Here is a 25,600-nt window from a genome sequence, read left to right as displayed (position 1 = left end):
TTTGGCGCTCTTTGCCCCAGTCGGCCTTGCGCCAGTAACACCTAACCATCATCATCATTATCACGGACAAATCCTGCGTGGTCATTCTCGAGCTTAGAGTAGTGGCCATTCCTGGGTCCACGGAATGCTTTACGAGTTGGTGCGGCTTGAAAGATGCGGTCACGGCATTTCGTCCGACCTCGAATGGTTGCCTCGCTTAGTCCGAGCTGCTGCGCCGCATTTAAAGGGACAGACAACCGATTTTTGTCGCGTCTAGCTCATATGAAAGCCAGCGTTTTATATAGCCCGATAACCACAAGCAATTTCTAAACAAACTGGCGGAAATAATTTTCATTTGGCAGCAAACTTCCTGAAATCAGAAGGGTGGCGGTTCGTAGTGTCGAAACGTGACACTACAATATGTGTCCCTGTCACGTGACCTGCAAACCTAGCAGCTACTGTAACTGCTGAAACGTTTATTTGCATATTGAAAACCTTTTAGAACAAGTATTTGTACAAGGTTAAATTGCATATGTATTTCTAAACATTATTCTGAAATTTTTAAAGACACACTGCCCGCCGTCGCTGGGTGCCTCTCAGCATGCCTCTCAGTGTGGCTAACTGAGCTTCCATGCCCAGAATCAACGGCAGCGTTCAGTAAACAGACCCAAGCGAAGGAGCTTTGATGACTCTGCCTCAGTCAGGGGCGTTTGTTCTGCCAAAATATTTGATTTCAGTTTCCAAATACGCCAACGGCAGCTTAAAAAAAAAAAAAGAAACGTCGCGCCCGGGGAGAATCGAACTTCCCGCCTCCACAACGTGAAGCCAGATTCTACCTATCGTCTATCCCAACAGATGGCGCATTCGTGCAAAATAGACCGTTGCATTAAAAAACACATAAAGGAACAGAAAAGCCCGCGATTCAAACTTTTTTTTTAGCTGGGAACACGTTTTTAAATATCGTTTTTCATTTCGCATACAGACAAAAGTATGTTGCCGAGCTACTCTATGTCATGGTTGCCAGCATTAGTTTTAGGAGGGACACATACGGATCGTAGATCAAAAAATTCGATTTAAAAAGTTCTAGGGCGTTATCAGCAAAACCGTTTCTCGTCAAGGTGCTTTAAGTGATGCCCTTTCATTTGGGATAGAGAATATATACTCGACAAAAATCGGTTGTCTGTCCCTTTAAAGCTCTTCGCACAGCATGATCGCCCATTTCTGAAATGCAGCGGTGTACTTACTTTGCCCGTTCATTGAAGCGGCTCAGGAGGCAGAAGCAGGTACGAACAAAACAAAACACTATGAGGAGCCAATGCTGCGCCACGCACGCGTTAGCTATCACCTTCGGACCAAACTGCCTGGTCGTGTGGCCACTACCAACATAGCCAATGGCATTACTGGGAGAAGCTGATGCCGAAGGTACCGACGAGAGCAGCGAGCTCTCGGTAACGAAAATCCTATGGTATAGGGCAGCGGGTTCGCGGTTCAAGTTCCAGCCATGACAGTATGAGGCGCATGCCAAGGACAAAGGTATTTGAAGAAAGAACAGTGAGAAAAAATGCTCGCTCTATGTTCGACCCGAATATAAAGCGAGGGTCGTTTCGGAGGCACAAATCACGGGAATGAAATTGGCGTTATATTCGTGCAAATACAATAATGCGATCTACCTCATCTTGTGTTACGTTGCTGACCTTTGTTGGTTGTTGTTTTTCTCTTTTGTGTGTGCAGGTACCTGACGGCGACCACCACAGTGCTGTCAGGCTGCACGTACCTGTTCACAAAGGACGCCTACCAGTTCCTCAGGAAGGACAAGTCCTAGCGCTAAACTAGCAAGGGGCACTTAGGACTGTGCCCTTCGGACTGTGCGTCGACAAATCATCGGTTGATTAGCGGCGGTTGGCTCGCAATGGGAGTGTTGAGTGATGTTTGCAGTACATCAGAGGGTGTCGTCAAGTCTTGCGAGGCTGACTGATAGGTTATTTGCAGATTTCAAAGTTGTTTGGATCACGTGTTAGTCAGTGACGTTGCTGTAGGCCGCCTGCAGCTTTTGTAAAAAGAATTTTCTATTAGCTTGTGGTCTGGTCAGTACGTTACCCATCTTCTCATGTCGTGGTAGCAGTGCACCTAGGGCAGTACACTACACATTGTTGTATGTTAAAGGGACAGCCAACCACATTTTGTGTAGTGCATTTTGTCTGGCTCATAGGAAAGCCGACGTTTTGTATAGTTGGGTAACCACAGAAAATTTCTAAATATATTTTCGAAGATGTACTTTTAGTTTGACGCTAAACTTTGTGATAAGTGAAAGGTGGTGCCATTTAAATGCGACATACCTTTTATATGCTAAGCACTCCGTGTCGCTTTCAATGTGTGATTCAAAAACAGCATAAAGGAATAAGAAAAAAATTTCTCCCACCTCCCCTCACGGGAACCCCTGTGTAGATGCGACGCATAGGGGGTTCCGTTGTTGTTTCCGTTAGGTTGATTCTCCCATCGCGTGAAACGTGCCATGAACCCCCTGCCGCAGCTATGACGCAATGTGGCGCGGCTATGACGCAACACAATCCAACAAAATCCACTTTAATCCAATCCAATCCAATCGAATCCAATCCAATGACCCTCGCGAGAGAGTGTTCGCTATCGGAGAGGAGAGGGGGTGAGCGGTGGAGAGCGCAGCTCGGGGGGCGAGGAGAATGGGGGAGGGGTGTGGACGGACAACAACAACGCCGTATGGAGGGACAAGGCGAGTGAATGAGATGCAGTCGCATCTAAAACTGTATTTTGTTATTGTTCAAGTTGGAGGCACTTCTTTTCATCTCACGAACAGTTTAAAGTGTGTTGCTGCACACCTCACTGTCATGGGGGCAAACATTCCTCTTGGCAGCATATATAGAGCCAGTAGATCTTTTATAAAAAGTCAGATTTGATATTGTCTGGGGCCTATCAGGAAAACCGTTTCAGTTCAAGGTGTTTTAGTGAGGCCCCTCTCCTTGGGGATTGAGAGCGTATACTCTGCAAAAATTGGTTGGCTGTCCCTTCAAGTTCGGACTCTCGGATGAATTCGGACATAGCGTTACTGCAATCACCGTCAGTTTTTTGTCTTCATTCTGTGGGGGCAGGCTGTGTTGCTTCATTATGTGTTGCCGAGCCTGGAAGTTGATTTAAGCCTGTAAATGTACCAATTTGACTTGTAGTTTCACACTCCACTTCGGGGGCTACATGCATACCTGCCAGGTTTGCCAGGTCCGGCGCGATGGCTTTAAAGAGGTCAGACTGTCACGGGGAAGTCAAGGGGGGTTAGAAAAACTAGCAGAAACAGAATGGAATAAGTTACACGCATTTTTAATTTAGTTACAACTGAGCAGGAAGTGAACTGTCCCATACAAACTACTAACAAGCTACACCAGTGGTCGGTTGCTAGATCGTCGACGTGGTTGACGCCACTTTTTTCAGGAAATCCTGGGAATAACGTCATCGTCATCATCATCACCACCAGCCTATCTACGCCCACTGCAGGGCAAAGACGTCTCCCATTATTCTCCAATTGTCCATGTCCTGTGCTAACTGCGACCGACTTATCCCCTCAAACTTCTTGATCTCATCTGCCCATCTAACTTTCTGCCACCCCCTGCTACTGTTGTCTTCTCTAGGGATCCACTCTGTTACCCTTAATGACCAACGGTTATCTTGCCTTCGCATTAAGACAAACTCGAACAGACCGTGGAAATGTGTACGTTATTATCAGAACTTCATCTTAAGGGGGACCTGCCTGTCAAAAGTCCTACGGGACTTACTCCTGCATGAACAACGGGCTTGAAAACCATCCTGCACCAATACGAAAACTTTGCAAATACATATAAAAGTTCACAACAGCATAGTTTGCTTATTTTAGAGATATGTCACTTCTGTACTCCAATAAAAAATGAAACTCTTGCTTGCTAAACAGGTAGTTCCATCTAGTAATAACTGGATAAATTGAACTGCGATTCTTGTTTATTTTTTTTACCCGAGTAACAAAGCAAACTAGGCTGTCAGGAATATTTCTATGAATTTGTAAAAGCTTTTGTATCAGTGTGCAATGTTTTTCAAGCCTGTGAGTCATGACTGGGTAAGTTCCGTAAGAATGTGATCAGGTGAGTCCTTTAAGCGGAGGTTTTTTGCATTGCGGACGTTACAGGAGAGCAAAATAGTCGTTCGTCTTAGCCGGGTTCATCTTAACCGGAGTCTACTGTATTGTCAAGCGTAATAATGTACACTCCTGCGACACTTTGCCAAGAAAACGCAACTGGCGGTTGTTTAAAACGTGGATGCTCGGAACTGGGTGCAATTTTTCTTCACCATGCTGAACTGCCTCTCGCATTCAGCGCTTCTGCAGTACTGACCTGTTGCACATGCGCGCATGGCCAACCATGCTTTTTAAGCTCTTCACTGACAATGACATTAATTGGTGTAGGATCGGATTGAATTGCCAGGTAGCTTTGGTGCACTGCAGTCAGACTGGCAGTAAGGTTTGGCGAAACACTGGTTCGCATTCGGGATTTTTTTGTTTTTTGTCGTACAGTCGTACAAAGCCATCAAAGTTCGGGAGCCTCCCAGTCAATTCGGGAAAACCGGACATGTATGTGCATGTAGTACTGCGGCCCTCCTGTGCCTCTTCTGTTGTAATGGCACAACGAAGTGTGTTTCTTTAACTTCTGTTCGTGCTGTATTCAACCAAGATAAAACTCCTGTTATTTCCCTACCTGAGTTTATTGACGAGTTTAGAGGAAAACCACATGGTGGAAAAAGTTTCTACAAAGGGAAAATACAGCCACACACAAAAGATGCAGGATGGGATAAGTGCTGCGTCTCATCCTGCTTCTTCTGCGTTGTGTTTATCGTGCTGTAATTTTGAGCACAGGTTTGCGTCAACTTGTCCAGCAATGTATGTGCCCCCCTTCTTTCTCAACTTCTTTTAATGCCTCCTCTGCTTCTGAACCATACCTTCTTCAATTTTTTCTTTGTTGTGGTGTTGGTGTCCTGTTTGCAATCCTTGTTTTTCTTCTAGGTTGCATTCAACAAACGATACGTGTCAGGCAATTTTAAAACCAATTTCGCATGCAAAGAACAAAAAAAACTTGAGTGCAGGGTACAAGCAGGGATTTCAAATGCACCTTTTTCTTAAAAAGCTTACTCTTGAGTCACCTGCTCCGCAGTTATGCCCGGACTTTTATTTACTTCTCTTGCAAGAGTATTTGCGTGACAGGTTGCACTTTAATTACTAGGAAACAGAGTTTGCCTTGGCTCGTTGGATGTGGGACATTTTGAAAATCTGCAGCCAGTGTGTTTCAGTTCTGACGCAACTCCCTGTAGCTGAAATTTGATTTAGTCGGCCTTGGAACGTTATATGAATGCAATGTGGCTGTATGTACATGTATATCACTCGTCACAAAGACCACTGGCCCCTCACAACTTTGAAAAAGAAGCATGAAGAAGTTTTGTGGGACTTCTTCTTTTTTTTTTTTTTTTTTGCCTCAGAAACGGGGCGTCTAGTAAAAAAGCCATACTCTGGCTTCAAATACGTGCTGCTGCAGCAAATACTAGCACTTTTTGTTCGAGGAACCTAGCCTTTTTTTGTTATGAAAGATTGTTTTCCTGTTAAATTTTTCTTGTTTTGCATGTAAAGTTTTGCTCATTAAAAGAATGTTGTTTATAAACATGTTGCACAGTGAAGTTTTGGTTTCTTGCACACATACAAGTCTGCTGAAATTGAACTAGCATGACTGTTCTCTTGGTAAAAACTTAATTAAAACCTTTTTCTTTGTTTTTGTTTTTGCCATGTTGTGGTAGTAACTGCCAATGTTTGGCTGTAGTGGCTGCAATATTGTTAGTGCCCTACTTTATATCCTTGAATGAAGGTCACTGTATATAGGCTTGAAAGTCCCTCTAAGTCGGAAGTGCGTAACTTGCTGCAGATGCAGAATTGTAGTCGTCATATTTTCCCTCAGATTTGTGGTAACTCACATTGACGCGTCCATGGCTGGCACCGCAACCGGAATTGTCACAGCTAACTTCAGTTTTCATTTATTTGTGTTAATGTGCTACCATGGTGCTACAATATTTTATATTGCCCTTAATGCCTGGAAATGGTGTGACAGTGGCAGATCTTACAGTGCTAATAGCTTAAAGGCCAACCGCACTCAAAATTTCAACCTCCTTGAAACGTTATTTTCGTATAGTCTGCCTAAAAATACCTCAAGACAGAAAATGCGACAGCTGGAATACACATATCTGTGGCGCAAACGACCATAAAAAATAGGAGATTTTGCTACAGCGTGGCCATTTCGGCCAGGCTAAAGTGACGCTCCAGCCGACCCATCGGCAAGCGTGCGGCTGCACGCGTCCGGCCGGCCAGAGTGAACCTGCGCTCAACACTCTGCCCTCGTCGCAGCCCTAGGAGCTCGACCGGTTCTCCTGGCCGCCCGTAGCAATAAGCGCAGCCGGCCACAATGTCACTTCCACGTCATGGCTGTTTAGCAATCCGCCAACAGGCGCATCGTCGCCTGCGACTGAGCTATTTTGAATGCTTCTAATTAATTAACCACGCATTTGATGGGGCTACCAGTCACGTGCCAGTTGGTTTGGTGGTACTTACTGTACGTTGAAAGTAAATTTGGCCGAGGGGAAATTTGAGTGCAGTTGGCCTTTAATCTGTGGGATGGTTCTTGTGAGCACTTGCTGACGATTCATGCGGCCCACTTGCAGCCTTTTATGCGGGCATGTGAAACCGTCCGAAACGTCCTGCCTATACGCCTCGAGCGCGGCCTGTAGGGGCGCCACTGAAATCCCCCTAGCGGCCCGTTTCGAAAGCAGGCGCGGGAGTCTCCGTTCCGCTCCCCACTGTCGCCGCTGCTTTTGCGGCATGTTCACGACTGAGATTTAGCGTTTGCGGGCGTTGGAAATCCATGTTTATGTGGAGCAGTCACTATGTTTGCAAATGGGGTGTGTTTACGAGAGTGTAAATGTTTCCGACGCGATTTTAGTGTGGTATATTCGGTCTGTATAAACGCCAGGTGTGTGTCACAGGCCAGCGTCGCGGAACCGGCATATGCATGGACCTGATCGTAGTTACACTGCCCTGAATTTACTAGCAGTGTCTCCATAACCACCGGTTCCTCTGATGTTCATGCTACGAGTATACGATTACGATGTAAATCAGTTTTGTGCGCTTACATATTCAGTGAAACACTCATACCTGACAACACGGCAGTTACTTTTGCCAATAATATACCTCAGATATTGGTCACCACCATTTACAAGCCAGTGTGTGTTAATTTCGGGAATATTCAACGTAAGTACGACGGATAATGCAGAATTATACTCGGGGATCAGCACACGGCTAAGAGTCGTCTTGTCGTGAGGTGAGCGCCCGCAAACTTTCGTCTGCGACATATATCCTCTGCGACCAGCGCTCAGAGTGGCTAAGAATATAATCGGCGTCCGCGACTAAACGCTTCTTCGAAATATCGTCACATGGCACTAGGAGCCTGCAGAATAAAGGAGAAACTGAAATCAGAGGGCCGTATCACATACCCCACTCTTTCATCGCTTGCGAACTGCCTACCTGTATACTTCCAAAAATGCACCCGCCGAATGATCAGGTGTTCGTTGAAAACGAAAAACAAAACGACAGTGAACGCGAGATTTGCGTGTGGGATTACCAAAACATTCTTTGCTTGATTCCGCTCCGCATTTGTACACAGCGTCCTCCTCCCCTACCCCCCACCTATGTCTCGCGAAATAGCGGTGCATTTCGCGTATAGTTGGTCTGGTGAGCCCTACCTGGCTTAAGTTTTGACGAACGTCTGTAGCATGTCAGAAGCTCCACTGTATTTTTTTTTCATTTCCGTTAGAGCGATTATTTTTCTTCCGCACTTGCACAGCATGTATTTTTTGGTGGTTTCATATTAGATTGCCTTGGTTCTTGCTATAAGGCATGTGTGGGCACATATTTAACGACGTACAGGCTAGAAATATACTTAACATTTTCGCATGGCTTATGTTCTTATAAAATGCATAAGTTATTGTCCGGGATTGGCTAATCACATCCCCGAAACATATTTTTCTGCGACGTATATATTTGAAACAAAGCCGCATTCGTTGTCCACGCTGCAAGATGAAGCCAGCCTCTCACTGTGTCAGTATCAGGTCTAAACGAGGCGACAGTAGAATTCAATTTTGTGCCTGACGTATTTGGAGGTGACAGGGGTGATATGCTGCTACCGTCGCCGACGCCTGGAAGAGCGGCGACGATGCGCGCAGAACCGCGTCCCCGGATAGCTCTTGCAGGCGATCGAGTGCTCTACGAAGACGCAGCTGCTTTTTAAGTGACCAAAGCGTACTCTTTGCTTATAGACGTCACCATAACAAGTGTTTTTTACGGCGCGGGAAGGCGAAAAGAAGCGAAACAGAACCAAAACACTGCACGAGCCCCTATCAGCCACGCAGCGCACATCCCGTCAACGCCGCGGAGAAGCCGCGGCAGGCGGCGCAGCGATCGCGAAACTCGAGGCGTATAGTTGTGATGCGGCTGCTGTGGTGTCTTTGACAAAATTCGACACAAGTGTGGCTTACCAACGGCTGAGCTGCATGCTGATGTCACTGGTCTGTGTTGCTCACATTGCTGCTCCAACTCTTCACATGCAGGAAACATCGTGCTTTCCAGGCAGTGCAGATAAAATGTGCTCGCTTCATGAAAAAACTAACCCATTGAAAGCCCTCCAATCACACTGCACGCTCATGCCCCGGCATGCCAAGCGCCCTATTCGCCCCGAGCGCGAACACAGTCGGCCCCTGGCGGCGGCGGGACGAACCGCTCCTAGTGTGGATGGCGCTCTCGCGTCGTCTGCTTTTTCACGTTGCGTGCGGCGCAAGACGCGTGCTGCACACGACAAAACGACCAATATGTGTGCTCGTTTGGCAGTAAGCAATGACATAGAAACGCAATAATCAGCGGCCGTTGCGGGTTAATGCGCTGGTTTAATTCCACGAAACATCTTCGCCCTGGTCATCGCTTGAGTGTGAAACGATCGAGTTATAAACATTGCTTCCACACATTGCACTTTTCTTATTGTTGAGTGCAGTCGTCTGCCGTTTCGGGAACGTCGAAGGGTGTTTTTTGAAGGTGGCGTGGTAATTATTTAAAGGATAAAAGTTTAGTACGCGAAGCGGGTAAGAAGCGACAAGACCTGCGTACGCGTGCAAATTCCACACCCTTGTAAAATTGCGCTGTGTCCTTATAGAAAGAAGAAACAAACAAAAGCATTTACACTGCACACGACCCGTGCGCTGGCGCCCATACATTACCGGACGCGTATTGCACACGTACCCGCAAGCGCCGCTGTGTGATCGTGTCCTTTCCGTGCCTTTTATAAAATAAATACCATTTTTTGACAGTCGTTGTTTATACTAAGAAGGAGGAATAAACATTTATTCAACTGTATCGAGTTGATATTTTACGTATTATTTAAAATACGTTTCTGTTGATGCGCAAGAATATTCAGGGGGGATTTTTCGGTAAAATTAAGCAGTTGTGAGTTTGCGTCTGTCATGTGGCATTCCGTGTCATATGGCAAAGGCTGCTGCACCCCGGGGATCTTTTCCCCCGGGGTGCTCCAGCCTCGCCCGATCGGGCTTGGCTGGAGCGCCCCACGGAAGTGACGTCACCTGTTTTTTGTTATTATTTCTTGGATTTGGTCGTCGTTGTTAATCGCCGAAACTAGTACGAAGTACACGGCCGTGCCGGCACTCGTGTTTAGGTCGGCTGTGCTTTTCATTGTGTTCGATGAAAAGCACGCGCTTTTTGTACGCGCCGTAAGCGCAGGCTGATAACTCTCCTCCTCGGTACATCGCCTGTCGTTCGGTGTTGTATTATCTACGGCGCACCTGCGGGCAAGGCAAAACCACTCCGAGTGGAGCTTGATTCGGAGGATTGCGTTGCACGGAGGATTGCGTTGCGTTCGCCGGCTTTTGTAACCGCACTTCTTTCTTTATTTTTATTTTGAAAGGTGTGTGCGCGCGCCATTTCACGCCATTAGGTTTGATCTGCTGGGGAAAAATGGGTCTGTGTCATCAAACGTGGGCACTGGCTGAAGAGGCTGCCGGCAAAGGTCTAAATAGTGTTGCACGAAGGCTGCTTGCGCTCCCATTTAGATAATATAATCTGTGGCTTTTGTGGGGAGAACAATAGGCGGAAGGAATACCTTTAAAGGCCCTCATTTGACAAGAGTTCTCTTGGGCCTAGATTACTGGTGCCCAGTGCACTTGATCTTCCACTCTGGTGCACTGTAGTACGTGCCGCTGAACACCAGCGTTTTTGTCCGTATAGTTTTGGCGCAGCAGCCTGAAATGTTTTGAAACCTCACCATACTTTCTGTGCATATAAAAGACCAGCAGGTGCCTTGTTTTTGGAAGTGAAATCAGCACAGCTGGGACAAAAGAGGCCTGAATTATATTAGATGTGACAAAAAGATGTTTGGAGTAAACGCGTGTTAATATGCCTCTTTTCGTCGTGCCTACAACTCTGTAAATTTGCAATGGTCATGTTGTACCAACTTTTCCGAGCTTCCAAAGTTACAAGGTACACTGCAGTGCTACAAGTATTGATCACAATTATAAGTGTCAAAAAATTTGGCTTCTGGCACAAGCACAACTTTGTCACCCTTGTTAGTGATGGCCTGGAAAGAATCACGCCGAAGCAGGAAGCACCGACCAATCCAGGAGATACACTGTACTTCATTTCACCAACTTCACACACCGTTGTAAAAATTGTGCTGGTAACTAATAAATAGCGATAGCACAGCGCTGTACCACACGCTGGTAAGGGCAGCAAATGTAGCGCCGATATAGTCTTCCACATAAACTGTGCCCACAGCTCCTGTCAACACCAAATTGATAAAAGCGTTGTTGCACATACAAACGTCATGTAAGTAGTGCGCATGTTGCTTCTGGTCATAGCAGCAGCTGTCCAACAGCCTACCACTGCAAGTGGTGAAGAACCGGCCAACCATGTGACGTTTGTTGTCCAAAAAGAAAGAAGCATACATGCCTTCGATTTCTGACAAGCAGACTGGATGCTCATCACGCTGAAGTTCCCCAGCAGTCAGAGCTGTGTGTGCGCATCCGTTTACGCGTATACGTGCTGCCACGTGCACCTGCAGCTGGCAGCACGTGGCAGCAAGGTTCCATTCTGCCAAGGTGCCGGTTTAGCGCCGTAGTGAGAGGTTTTGGCTGCTGCTCTGGCGAAATGAGTTCAAGTACACCAGTCCATGTCAGTTTTCACGTTTGATGTTACACCTTCATCTTTAAAACTGGCGAAACTTGCACTAAGTGACGCAAGGCGAGCTGGAGGATTTCTTTTTAGATCCTCCTGAAGCACTGAATGACACACCACCACGTATTGCGAAATTTGTTTATTTACGTCACGTGTTCCGTCGTCGCGTCTCACTGTGGCAGTAGTAGTCATCGTCATATAAGGTCCCTAAAATTATCGTCATATCCATCTTCCGCATGCATGACTGGCTGGCCCGGATTGCTTTGTCCGCAGGCTTTCCCATTCCTCCTAAATTGAAATGCGTCGGCACGCGGTAGAACCGCGCTTCGCGAGCTCGGCGTCTGCGAGGTGTCTTGTGCTCATCCTTGTGGCGCAGACGTACGTGACTGTTTTCCTGGTATTTTTCCGAGCACCACGGGCAAGCCAGGTTGATGCCGCACGCTCATCGCAAAACGCGTGCACACGTGCGGGGTAAACGGCGGGAGTAACTATGACATGATGTTTTCTGATTACGCCGCACACATTACGGCCAGCAACGTATGGCGGCTGGTCGTAATTATTATTAATTTTATAATGGGCCCAATAGCAGTATTGTCGTAAAAAAGAACTGCAGCTAAATTATAAATCCTAATTGTTGTATGCTAGTGACACGTTGCAAGAAAATCGGAAATGTAATAGTTATATCCCTTCGCTCACCAGCTGTATAAGTTGTACCTGCCCCATGAACCTTCAAAGGCTGATTAGTCTCATGGCCAGCACATGAGCCATACATGCTCAATTGTTCCCAAATGACTAAGCAAACACACAACCTCCAAGGAAACACATCCGGCATTGGGAAGAAACATTTAAAATTGGCTCACTTTATTTGACCAACAACCAGTACATTTTGCTTTTATAGCCCACAAAAGACCATCGCCAGCACTGCATTATGGCTGAAGAACTTTTCTGCAGTTGGCTTTGGCAACAAGCAGAATGCACCATTATGAACTGGAAACACATGACAAGCCACAGCTTTTACCAGCCCATTGGTTGCACTGAATGTCAAGAGATAAAAAGGAAGAACGAGCGAAAATGCTTTAATGTATTTAATGTATGCACAATGATCAAACATTAATTCAGAGTGTAGAAAAACATCCCTTCCAGCATGTTCGGCAGATCAACCCATTTGTGACAGCCTTATCGAAGTGAAGGCAAGAACGAGTCCGTGGCAGGATTTCGATGTGGGCTTTAAGAACTGTAGGCTGTCTGCAGTCATAATTACTATTGTGCGCCAAACACCCTAGTACACTGAGTGCAGTGAACTTGAGCAATGAAAGTAGTCATAAGAAATTTTTATCGTATGGTGACCGTTGCGAATTGTAGTAAACCGTTACAAGCACCTGGCATGCTGGCAAGAGAGAGGTAGAGATAGTAAAAGATTTTTGAAAGGAGAAGAGGCCAGCCTGAGAAACTGAACTTGGGCCTGCTACTTAAATCCCACTGGGGCAAGGAAGGTACTGAATACTGAGGGTATGAGAAATGACAGTGAAATCAACCAATGAACTTTGTACACTTAAAGCATGTATGGGGCGCAGAAACAGACTAATCACTGCATAATTCGCATAACTTATTTACCGACCATAAAAAGAAGTTCCGCAGTTTGTGAAATTTCTCCACATAGACCCAAGAGTCCTGACAGGACAAGCAGCGATTTGACAGCTCATCTTGCTTCTTCGTGTCAGCCCACGTGCCAAAAATCTTTCGTTCAGACAGAGGGTAAGGTCTTTTCACCCACTAGTATACCTTGGTCAAAAACTATGCAAATGATCAATTATCTCTGTACAGCCTTACACAGAAGGCAGTCTGGGCTGTCCTCGCGTCCGATTGTGTGCAGATACTTTCAGGTCAATGCTACTTTAAGCCGCAGCCTGTGTAACAAGGTTTCATTGACTTCTGTGAAGTTGAGGGGCATGAGCGAGCCAGAACCATTGCTCGGGATCAGTCCTGGGGAGCTGTTCCTGTCAATTCTGTGGGTCAGACCAATGCAAGGCAGCAGCTTGTGCACGGGCTCTGTAGAGTATTGCATTGCTATCTTGTCTTATGATGTGTGTAGCCAAAACAGTGTATATCCTTTAGCCGGCACAAGGCAGCATTTCTTTCACAGAAAATTAGTTCTATAATTGTAATTACACTAGCTAGTTTCTAATAATTTTTTCAAACAAAGAGCACGACTACAAAGTGTAACAAAGGGAAGGGACAGCAACGACTTCCAGCTAGTGCCTTGTTTGAAACGTATGACCCATATAAATACCATGCGCTTTATAACATCAACATAGCAAAAACAGCACGACGCCATGCTGCAACTTTTCTGCTACGACCCCCATGAGCACTGCCAGCTTTCATGTCCGCAACCTCGTTAAACTCGGTTTCCCCTTGAGAACATGATTTTAGTGCTAAAGATGACAGACACACTTTACTGGTGCTTGCATCTATCAATCAAACACCAGCAAACGTCAGTTAATTTGAAATGATACGGGGTAAACTTGGAAGCTGGCACAACTAGGTGGGATGGGAGTGGCAACAAAAATCTGTGCACAATACAGCCCTGTTGTGGCATTTTTCAGCACGGCGACAGTTGTCACACCGCCCTTGTTAACCTATATTCGAATCTCCTGATACTATGGAGAGACTTGTTGCATTGGTGGCACACTGGAATTACCACTGTGTTGAACCATGGAGCCTGCCAGTTGCCATTCGAGTATGCGAGTCTGCCAATGGAAATTTTTTCTGGCGACTGCTGCACTGCCCTGCAGTGCTTCATGAATTATTTCCTGCTGGCACAGCCATTCCATTCCACGCAGACAAACAAAATGCGCACAGGCCGCAAGCAACAGGCATCTGTTTGTGTTGTTGTGTGGGAAGCAGGTTTGCCAACGGGTACCAGTCGGCTGCGCAGTAGCACCCAATGTATGCTTAGATGCAGATATACCTAGCGGGTCCACCTTGGTTCATTCCACGGAGGCAAAAGCAACGCTTTCTCACGTTTCTCTGATGGTGCTTTTCAATGGCCTCAACTTTGCATTGCACTAAACAACGAGACAGAGAAATATTTTATGGATTTGCGAGCAGAAGGATGTTAGGGCTTCCACCCCGTGAGAGCCGTTCTTAGTCCAAATGCACTGAAACCCACAAGCGCCGTCAAAGTCGCCCACCCCGGACTTTCACTACAGCCTTCACCGTCGCTACAGTCACATCTGAATTTTTGAAATTATTAGTAACGATTAATTATTAACAGTGACTCTTCACGGCTAGTGAGTGAGTGGAAGTGTTTTGGTTTGTTGGGTAAAAATCACAAGACTGCTTTCACCATGTGTTGTGAAGTGGGCGTGACAGTGACCCTGGCTCGTCAGTGAGCAGAAGTGGCTTTGCCGGTTGGGTAAAAATCAAGCATGACTGCGTTGAAGAGCAGACGAAGAGTGTGGAGCACGTCAGACATACTTTTAGCCTGTGCGATCCGAGTACGTGCTTTGTGCCATTAAGAAATTTAGCAGGTATATCCCGTGTATTGTTTTTTACAAGTTTGTCCTACATACGCGTTAAATCATTCATTCCTTTTAAAAGCAAGACGAAGCCAGCAGGTAAGAAAGAAAAAGGTATGCTAGTAATACTAAAGAAAATTCAGGCTATTAGCAATGGTTCAGAACGACATGCAAACAATCTTTGCTAGCATGCACAGTAGCTGACGAAATACTGCAGGGTAACAGTAGCACATGCACACGTGATTACACAGAGGGTTATGGCATGTACAGGTAAGTGTGTAAGGTTGATTTAGTGCTAATATGCTGCGTCCACACGTAAATAAAAATACCCTGCAAAAAAGATGAACAAGGCATCTGAGGTTAGAGCAAATAGAAACAACTACGCAGAGTCACCTAGATGGTATGCTTAGAATGTAGATATAACAGTTCAACACAGCACGTAGCATGTTATTGCTGAAGCCACTGACGCATCACCTAGCCTGTCATAAATGGGCACGATCACGTACGTTTGGCGACATCGTAAATTTTGGAGCACACGAACACAACACACACGGAAAATGCATGCACGGTAACTCACGACAGATATCCGGCGCATTTTTTGGCCACGCTTGTAACGACAGGGATTACGGCAAGTTGAAGCGAACGAACGAAAACTCGCTGTCACTGCGACGCACCATTGCTAGCTGATGGGGCTCTAGATTATTCACGTATACACTCCTGCAGCGACACGAATCTGGACACTTGCAAGTCGAGTACGGAGCAGTATCAAAATATTTGCCTCGCATTGTGATACCGACACAACACCGTGTATAACAATGACTGTGATGATAGCATCGATGACTGCGGCGCCAGCAGCTTCACACAAACAAACCTCTGGAAAACTATGACGCACCACACACATCGGTCACGTTCTGAAAGCAACACGGTGCTTCGTACTTTACTGCACATTTTGGGGCAACATTTGGTTCTGATACGTACGTATTTGATATGAAAACATTGCGCTCTGCGCAAGCGCTAACCAGCACTTCGCGTTGTTGCCACGAATAGTCATCGGACTTTGAAGACTGTGAATTACTGCAGAAGATACAGGGTGTTGCAACGATAACTGGAACACTTTAAAAAATTTTCCTTAGCGATCCGCCGCTCTGTTCACGCTCAAACTTCACACAAAGGTCGCATTTTGTGGTCTATTTTGTTTGACACCGGGAAAAACAACGGCACTTACCTGTTTATTCTGAAAATAAATAAAAACGATTTTCGCCTATGGGAAAATGGCGGCGATTTGGACGTGCGAGCCCGAAAACCGGGTTTTCTGATCGTCTGTTAGCTCATTTGTAGGTGCATTTTCTGATCGTCTGCTGCACCATTTGGCTCCGTACGTGAATCCCAAACGTGCGTTTCACTCTGCAGGTGGTTCCGTCGTTCCAAAATCAACTTTCGCTGGCTCGCACGTTCAAATCAGCGGCCATTTTCCCATAGGCGAAAATCGTTTTTATTTATTTTCAGAATAAACAGGTAAGTACCGTTGTTGTTCCCGGTGTCAAACAAAATAGACCACAAAATGCGACCTTTGTGTGAAGTTTGAGCGCGAACAGAGCGGCGGATCGCTCAGGAAAAATTTTTAAAGTGTTCCAGTTATCGTTGCAACACCCTGTACAAGCGCGGTGACACAGGCTTGGAGCTGAACCTCATATGAAACGAAAACACAGCGCAGCACCGCACCACTCGTGAGCGACTCCACACAACGCCGACGCTCGTAACATTCTTGCTTGCCTCGGCACCGCGCGAAGCCGGAATATTTGAAATAGGCCAACGGAACAAACTCGGAACAGACAAGCCCGTACTAGAGTGAACTCTACCCGTACGTATGCCAATACGGGGCCAAAATTCGTTCTTCGATGGAATTCGGCCTCTTCTCCATGCCGCTCGTCCGTAGGTCATCCGTAAAACCCGTGGTAAATCTATAAAAAGTGCTTTGTTTACACAACTTCTTCTACGCGAGTGTCAAAAACAATACCAAACTCTAGTTTCGCAGAGAAAAATATAATGCAAACATCTACAAAGCATGTTCATGACGTCACGGTGACTAGGTGACGTCATATTAAAAGTCAATAAACTCAGGCTAAAAATAAATCTTGATACTGTAATATTAGTGTGTCACTGCCAAAAATATATGCAATACTATTGAAGTAATTGCAATGTAATGCAATTACGCAATTTTTTTGTTGACGTACGTCACTTCCGTGGGGCGCAGCAGCCAGTTCGGGGGGAATCGGCTCGGAAGCCCCGGGTTGTAGCAGACGCAGCCTTTTCATATACCGACATAAATCACCTTGTCCAGAAACGTGTCTCACTGAGCATAACCGAATGCCTAATATGGTCACGTCTTAACCTCTTAAGGTGGACAAAGAAAGAGGAGAAAACGCTTAATATAATGCACGTTGTTGCCCACATGTGTGAGGGGTGTGTGCCATGGCCCACTGTTTTTTTTTTTTCCCACGATGCTTGCTTTCAATACAATTTTCCACGAAACGAAACGACCAGCGTCTCCCTAAAATCCACGAAACGACGTACCGTCGTTTCGTGGATTTTAGGGAGACGCTGGTCGCTGGGTAGAGCTAATTGACAGCCTTGCCTGCTGCCGTGCGTGGCCTGAGCACATATAGTGGCTATTCGCTGTAAAACGCTTGCGCGACGCTGCCCGGGCGTCGTGGCATATGTACGAGGGACACACGCATTTGATCTGGGCTATCTGGAGCGGGGCGTTGATCACAGCGTTTGGTAACTTCTTGGGCACCTATGACGCCCGCTACACGGAGATGCGGAGCCGGTACCAAGGCCGCGGAGGGGACATCAAGGTCTGCATCTATGAGAAGCTCCGCCTGCTCGTAGACTGCGGCCTCCCGTGGCTGTCTCTTGCAGCTAGGCAATACGCCTCGAGCGCGGCCTGTAGGGGCGCCACTGAAATCCCCCTAGCGGCCCGTTTCGAAAGCAGCCGCGGGAGTCCGCGCCCTGCTCCCCATTGCCGCCGCTGCTTTTGCGGCACGTTCACGACTGAGATTTATCGTTTGCGGTCGTCTGAAATCTATGTTTATGTGGAGCAGTCACTCTGTTCGCAAATTGGGTGTGTTTGAGAGTGTAAATGTTTCTGACGCGATCTTAGCGTGGCATATTCGGTCTGTATAAGCGCCAGGTGTGTGTCACAGGCCAGGGTCGCGGAACCGGCGTATGATGTAGCCGATTGTAGTTACACTGACCTGAATTTACTAGCCGTGTCCCCGTAACCACAGGTTCCTGATATGTTCATGCTCCGGCTATACACTGCGATTTAAATCGGTTTTGTGCGCTTACATAATCAGCGGAGCCCTTATACCTGACAGCACGCCAGTTACGTTTGCCAATATTATACCTCAGTTATTGATCACCACCATTTACAAGCCAGTGTGTGTTAATTTCGGGAATATTCAACAAAAGTACGATGGAAAATGCATAATTATACTCGGGGATCAGCACACGACAGAGTCGTCTTGTCGTGCGGTGAGCGCCCGCAAACATTCATCTGCTACATATATCCTCTGCGAGCAGCGCGGAGACGGGCTTAGAATATAATCCGCGTCCGCTACTAAATGCTTCTTCGAAATATCGTCATATATGGCCCAGGGAGCGTGCAGAATCAAGCAGAAACTTAAATCGAAGGGCCTTATCAACATACCACTCTTCCAATGACCCCTTTCATCGCTTGTTGAACCGCCTACCCTGCATACTTCCAAAAATGCGTCCGCGGTACGATCAGCTCTTTGTTGAAGAAGAAAAACAAAAGGAAAGTGAACGCGATATTTGTGTGTGTGATTACGAAATCGTTCATTGCTTTATGATGCTCCGCATTTGTACACAGCGTCCCCCTCTCCCCCCCCCCCCCCACCGATGTCTCGCGAAATAGCAGTGCATTTCGCGTATAGTTGGCCTATTGTACCCTAACTGGCTTAAGTTTCGACGAACGTCTTTACCATGTCAGAAGCTGCACTGTTTTTTTGTTTTCATTTCCGTTAGAGCTATTATGTTTCTTAATTCCGCACTTGCACAGGATTTATTTTTCCGTGGTTTCATTAACTTGCCTTGGTTCTTGCTATATGGCGTGTGTGGGCACATATTTAACGACGCACAGGCTTGGAATATACTTAACATTTTCGCATGGTTTATATTCTTAGAAAAGGCATAAAAAGCATAGTCCGCGATTGGGTAATCGCATCCCCGAAACATATTTTTCTGCGACGTATATATATTTGAGTATTTGATTTTTATTTCCTTGGCAAAACCAAGGGGAAGCTGAGACTAAAGGCGGACGTAGCCTGACAGGGGCCTCAGCCACCCGATTTACAGCGTACATAATAACACGTCTGTTCACAAATTTAAGCATATAGCACCATCGTAATAGAGAAATAGCAGAAGGCAAAGTCATTACTCGAAACGAACCCGCATTCGTTGTCCACGTTGCAAAATGAAGCCAACCTCTCATTGTGCCAGTATCAGGTCTAAACGAGGTGACAGTAGAATTAATTTGTGCCTGATGTTTAGGAGGTGACATGGGTGATATGTTGCTGCCGACGCCGACGCCAGGAAGAGCGGCGACGAAGCGCGCAGAACCGCATCCCCGGGTAGCTCTTGCAGGCGATCGCGTACTCTTTGAAGACGCAGCTGCTTTTTAAGTGACCTAAACGTACTTCTTCCCTATAGACGTCACCATAACAAGTTTTTTTTAGGGCGCGGAAAGGCGAAAAGAAGCGAAACAGAACCAAAACACTGCACGAGCCCCTATCAGCTGCGCAGCGCCAATCCCGTCAACGCCGCGGAGAAGCGGCGGCAGGCGGCGCAGCGATCGCGAAGCTCGAGGCGTATATGTCACAGATGGCCTTGCTGACCCCTCCCAAGCTGAAATCCTCACCTCAGCCTGCAAGATTTCATCCACCTGGTTGTAGAACTACAGCAGAGTGCAAGCCGTACGACAGAGGGGCCTCACCTGCAAGCCTCGACGCATACCCTGGCGGAGACTCCGGGCCCTGGTCCTGAATTGAGGAGGAGGAGGAGGAGGAAAAACTTCATTGTGAGCCAGGTGATGTGGGAGTGGCTCCTCAGTCCAGGAGACCATGGGACGACCTTGCTGTCTCAGCCCTGGACACCAGGAGTTGCTGTGCATCCAAGCTGGCGCTGGTCGTCAGGTTCTCCCACAGCTCAGGAAGGGGAAGGGAAGTGGGTAAAGGAGGGAGGGCTGGGTTGTGTGCGCACCCCAAGATCATGTGTATGAGGCTACATGGGTTAGGGCAGAATTTACATGTGGCAGAGTATTGGGTGGGGTACATCCGATGTAGCCAAGTTGGGTGAGGAAAGGTGTTTGTTTGAAGCCTCCGGAGTATTACTTCTTCTGTTTTAGTAAGATGTGGGTGAGGAGGGGGAAAATGTTGTCTTGATGTGCGGTAATGTTGGGTGATGTCTGAGTGATATGGCGGGGAAGGAAGAGGAGTCAACCAGCAAAGCTACCCCAATTGTGACTGAAAAAGGAGCCCCGCGTTCAAAGGTTCCACACCAAGCCAGTGATGGCTTGCTGCGTGCAGACGCACGGCTCTCATCTCCGTGAGCCACCTTCGACTTGCGTCGGTTCGGAGAAGTTAGCGATCTCAGAGAGCCAGTCACCACCGTCGCTCACACCTACCCCGCCCAGTAAACGAAGTGAGGACGGGCCTAACCACTTTTCATACATCCCCACGCCCGCGCCCTTGAACCAGGATAACCTGAGCCTTGGAAGTCCATTAGAGCTCTTCAATTACTCTAAGGTACCGACGGAAGGTCACGTTCCATTCACCGCGACGAGCGACATCAACAACCACACGGAGCGCTGCCTGGCCGCTGACATGGCACATACCCACGTGGGGGATTGGCCAGGAATCGGGCGTGAGAAGGGCTAATGCACCCGCTTAAAGGAGTACTGACACAAAATTTCAAAGCTGAGATCCGCTCTAGCAATCAAGTACAACGACAACACAAATAGGTGTCTGTGCATGGCACATACCCACGTGGGGGATTGGCCAGGAATCGGGCGTGAGAAGGGCTAATGCACCAGCTTAAAGGAGTACTGACACGAAATTTCAAAGCTGAGATCCGCTCTAGCAATCAAGTACAACGACAACACAAATAGGTGTCTGTGAATAAATGCATCTTTCTTTCTCTGTAGTTGTGTGTGTGTGTGTGATCTCTCTTTCGCGAACATTACCGAACCGCGCAAATTCAACTCCTGCATTCGCACTTTCACATTCTTCCCCTCGGGGAAATGCGGGGAAATTTTTTTCTTCGTGTGTGCCTGTAGTGGGACAGTATGGAACAGAAGGTGGAATCAAGGGCAGGGAGCGTGTCTTCAGTGGTGGGAGGGTAGCACCCGGTGTCGGTCCTTGAAGTTGGGAGTGCCCGGTAGTGCAGATTGCGGGCTGCGGCATGAGCCGCTTCATTCCCAACCAGGCCGGCATGGCCAGAATTCCATACAATGGTCACTTCTAGGTCCGGCGGCAGGCAGCGTAGCATGGATAAGGCTTGCTGTGGGGCGAGACCGGCCTGGTAAAGGCGGCAGGCTTGCTGTGAATTGCTAATGATGGTGAGATAAGGCTGATTTCGATGTGCAGTAATGGCATACGGACGATGGCCAGGGCTTCAGCTTCGGGTGTAGGCATATTTCGGTAAGTTACCGCAGTAAGGTTAGGTTGTTGCCAGAAGTGTCCAGGGTGACAAGCGTAGCCGGAGAATTGGGGGAGGGATGCGCAACATCCGTGTAACGGGTCTGCGGGTCATTGCCGTAACGCTTCTCGAGGTGGCGTACTCGAGCTTCTCTTCGCGCCCCGTTACAAACCATAAAGACTTAAAGCGAGCCGTGACGTACATCCACCGAACCACGAAACATGCCTACTGAGAAGAGACGTATAACGGGCTTTTCAGTTCTTCGGGTGTTAACCATTAAGCCAGATCCAGAGGCGCACACAAACAGTTCATTGTGGGGCTCGCTTGCAGTGTGGCTGAGTGTAAAGGCGCGATGCTTCGCCAGCGAAAAGCTGCAGGCGTAGTCAGTGGCCAATCCACCAGCAGAACGAAGAGGACGGCGGCCGACTGGAAGAGAAGGAAGAAGCGGCGCGGAGCTTTTTCATGAGAAGAAACATGGAAGCCTGAGAGACTGACGTCTGGTTAGGACCACGACGTCACAGGAATATGCATCCGGACGATCCCCCGCTGGATGTATACAAACTCTGTCAGCTACTAGCAGAAGGGTATGCCCCAGTGGACTCGTACTTTGCACGCTTGGTCTTCCACACGCAATTATGCATTATCATCGTCATCAGTTGATTATAAACATCAAGGACGGTCGGTGACACTAGCGTTTGGGGTCACACGGTAATTCACCTGGGAAGTCTGCTCTATACACGTGTAAGGTCTGATGTAGCGAGGCAAGAACTTCTCACACAGTCCTGGGGCACGAAGAGGAATAGAAGGTAGAACTTGATCACCAGCTTTGAATGAGACAACTCGATGTGTGGCGTCATAAATGGCCTTGAGTTCTTCCTGTGCAGCTGCTCTCTTCAGACGAGTTAGATGACGGCTAAGATCCAGTCGAGAAATGAACTCATCGGGCGTGAACTCATCTTTCTGCCGTGCGCAGGGAGGTTCTCCGCGCAGCCGAGACTATTCACAGTGTTTGTATACAACCACCGGGGATTGTCCGGATGCATATTCCTCTGGCGTCGTTGCCCTAACCAGCGCTTACAAGATATATATATATATATATATATATATATATATATATATATATATATATATATATATATATATATATATATATATATATATATATATATATATATATACACACAATAAAAACACTTTACTCGCGTGTCTTTGGGAGAGAAAAAGGTCCAATAGGTAAGAACAGCTCTAAATCTTGCTCTCTGGGTTCACGTTCTACAATATCTACGGGTGTGTCTGTGTTTACTTAAACTTTCTTGGAACCCATTTCGAAACTATACACTATCTTGCTAATATGAGGGATATTTTTTTATCGGTACAAAACTGAAGTTCACATTAACGCGTAAGGCTTGAATGTAGCGAAGCTACTCGCCACCTTCACGACCAGAATGAAGATTTAAGTCCACGATTGCAGCCGGTTTGCAGCAGCTTCGCGGCCGCAGCGACCATTACTCAAATATTGGTGCTATAAGTGTGAGCATCTTTCATTTTCCTGAAAGGGAAAATCATTGGATATCACCTTGGAGGGGCGTACGCAATGACGCGTCTTCGTCGTTCCGAGCAAGTGTTGCCACAATTACGGTGAACGCTGGAGTCTTCGTCGTTCCGAGCAAGTATTGCCACGATTACGGCGTTCTGTGTTTGCCAATCTGCCTAAGTGGGTATCCTCTCCTCGACGAACGTGCGCAGGGGACGCTGGGCGGTTGCCGCCAGGCCCACGCTCACGTGCGCGCGCTCGGCAATTTCTTGATATTTTTAATTGCGGACACTAAAAATTACGATTTGCTCAACAGCTGCGCTGTAAAAAGACGGCACAGCAGAAGGAGACCTCAGAAACAGGACTGAACCACCCGAAACTGTCAAGGAATTTACTATGCGTTTTGAAGCGTTGTTTCACCTTCCAACGGCGTTGTTGAATTGAGAGACAGATGGACGGACAGACAATGAGGCAACCATTTTTAATTACCCGGGAAATTATAAAGTGGAATTCAGAGACAAGTAGTTTTAGATCTACTTGAATCATCCCCTGACTGTCCGTCGCTTATGGCGCACTACAGTTGTGAGCTTTTGGGACCACAGAAGCGTAGGTCGAGGATGGCTTCCCAACCGTGGCTGCCTTCCCCGGCGGCTCCTGGCCCATTCTTCTTCCAGCATGCGAATGCTGTTGAATACCGGGTGGCATCCCGGTGTTCAGCTCCACCTGCTGCAACAGTGGAAGCAAACGCGCGCTTTCCTCACTGCGGCCCTCCGATGTGATCACCGTCGGTCGTAGAGCAGCTGCCATCGTAGGACCAGGTTTTCCCACGACGTCCGCGTTGACCGGTGCATGCGGTGTCTCCTTGGGCGGCTTCTCTCTCGCTTTCCGTGGTAGGTAAGTTCGCTGCAACTTCTGTCATACCAGTAGCGGCATCGGGGACTCCCACTCTTTTGCCCGCCATGGTTTCCTTGAACTTTTCCTCTGCTGCCTTTAGTACAGCCAGCACCCATGGCTGGCACCAGAAAGAGTAGTCAGCGTGCACATCTTCGACCACTTCAGGCCCCGACTCATCGCCTGATCGCATGGACGAACTGTCTGACATGCTTTCGAATCCATCGTCCCTAGCCGCCATGCTGACTACGCACAGTGCTCTCCGAAATGGCAGGGAGCAGTAAGCCTGAGATGCTCACTCACCGCAAGCAGAAAGTCAGTCGAACGTTTGATGACGTGTGAAGAGACAGACACACTCCTCTGAGCCGTAGCTGTCTCGGCAGTCACCCAAACGGAACTCCCCGCGTTCAGATAAGACCTCCGTCAGGGATGGCGGCACAGTCGATGTTCGTCCAGGTGTTGAAAGGGTGTCTATTGCGGCAGAAGTCGGCAGGGTAGGACCAGCAGGTGGTGGTGGAGCTAGGGCTGCTTGCAAAACGAGACCTCGTGAGCTCACGTTCGTCTTCTTCCTCTTCTTCTTGATGACGATGATTCGGTGGATGAGCTTCTCTTTACGTACAAGGTGCGATTGGCCAGGGCCTGAGCGTTTTCTGCACTCCGGTTGGTACTTGTAGGTTGTTGTTGTATGCGCCGCCCACCGAGTCACCAGACGTGGCAGAGACACGCAGACGCTACCTCGTACCCACGGAAAAGAGAGCCTTTATTCTTGTTACACGATATTTATAACCGGGCTTGCGGTTGCTGATGATGATGCTGAAAATTGGCCACCGTAGCATTGTGCGCCACCTGGTGGCATGAACAGAACTACATTACACAACACAACAGTTGTATTTATTTCACGTAAATCCTGGAAGCCAGGGCGGACCACATCTGCCGGAATAATGAAGGTCCCCACCAGGCAGGCGCCCAGCCATCAGCTTCCGGGAAAGTCGTTGAAATAAAGTTTACTCCCTCCCTCCCTCACTACCGTAAAGCCGTAGGAGAGCTAAATGAAATTACGGCAACAGCAACCCGAAATACCAAATAACTATGACTTCCTCCGCAGTTCAATGGAGCCATCGTAGAAGAATGAGCTCGTAGTGGCGCATCATCATCATCTGCTTGCAGCGCCACTATCCTCATCATGAACAGCTGCCTACCATTATCATCAGCGGTGCTTTCCCGGCAGCGTATTTCCAGACGCTGCGCTACACAGAGCACCCACGTGACATGTCTGTTCGCGTGATGAAGAAGGGTAATGTAACGGGGTCCTTGGCTGCGCCCCAAACCTAAAGCGACCTAAAACATACAAAATCACCATTATTAACAAAAAACAACCCGTAGATTTGAGCTGATAAAAAAATAAAGGTCGAAAAAAATTACGCAAGGAAAAAAAGAACCTAAGAAAACACCTGCTGGGGCTCGAACCCAAGCCGTCAGCGCCAGTACTCAGTACTCTACATCGAGGACACAGAGCCCGAACGGTGGGCTCGTATTAGCAGGCTCTCAAAAGAATAGCGCGCGCACTGACATCACACATGTCACGTGGGTGCTCTGTGCAGCGAAGCCTTCGGAAACACGCTGCCCAGGCAGCGTCAGCAGTTC

General features: G+C 47.6%; 1 protein-coding gene across 1 annotated transcript in view; it reads left to right on the top strand.

The window, feature by feature from the left end:
- Nucleotides 1-5,793, top strand: part of Cls (cardiolipin synthase) — a 37,549-nt gene extending 31,756 nt beyond the window's left edge. The window contains exon 7 of the mRNA XM_077694902.1: nucleotides 1,711-5,793. Within this exon, the coding sequence (XP_077551028.1) occupies nucleotides 1,711-1,801 (91 nt within the window). The 3' untranslated portion in view covers nucleotides 1,802-5,793. The remainder of the gene's footprint in view (nucleotides 1-1,710) is intronic.
- Nucleotides 5,794-25,600: the final 19,807 nt, after the last annotated feature.

This window comes from Haemaphysalis longicornis, unplaced genomic scaffold (assembly GCF_048455015.1).
Source record: "Haemaphysalis longicornis isolate Haplotype H1 unplaced genomic scaffold, Haemaphysalis longicornis Haplotype H1 scaffold_13, whole genome shotgun sequence".
NCBI classification, from domain to species: domain Eukaryota; kingdom Metazoa; phylum Arthropoda; class Arachnida; order Ixodida; family Ixodidae; genus Haemaphysalis; species Haemaphysalis longicornis.
The sequence above is the reverse complement of the archived record's forward strand: the minus strand, read 5'-3'. Positions and strand labels throughout refer to the sequence as shown.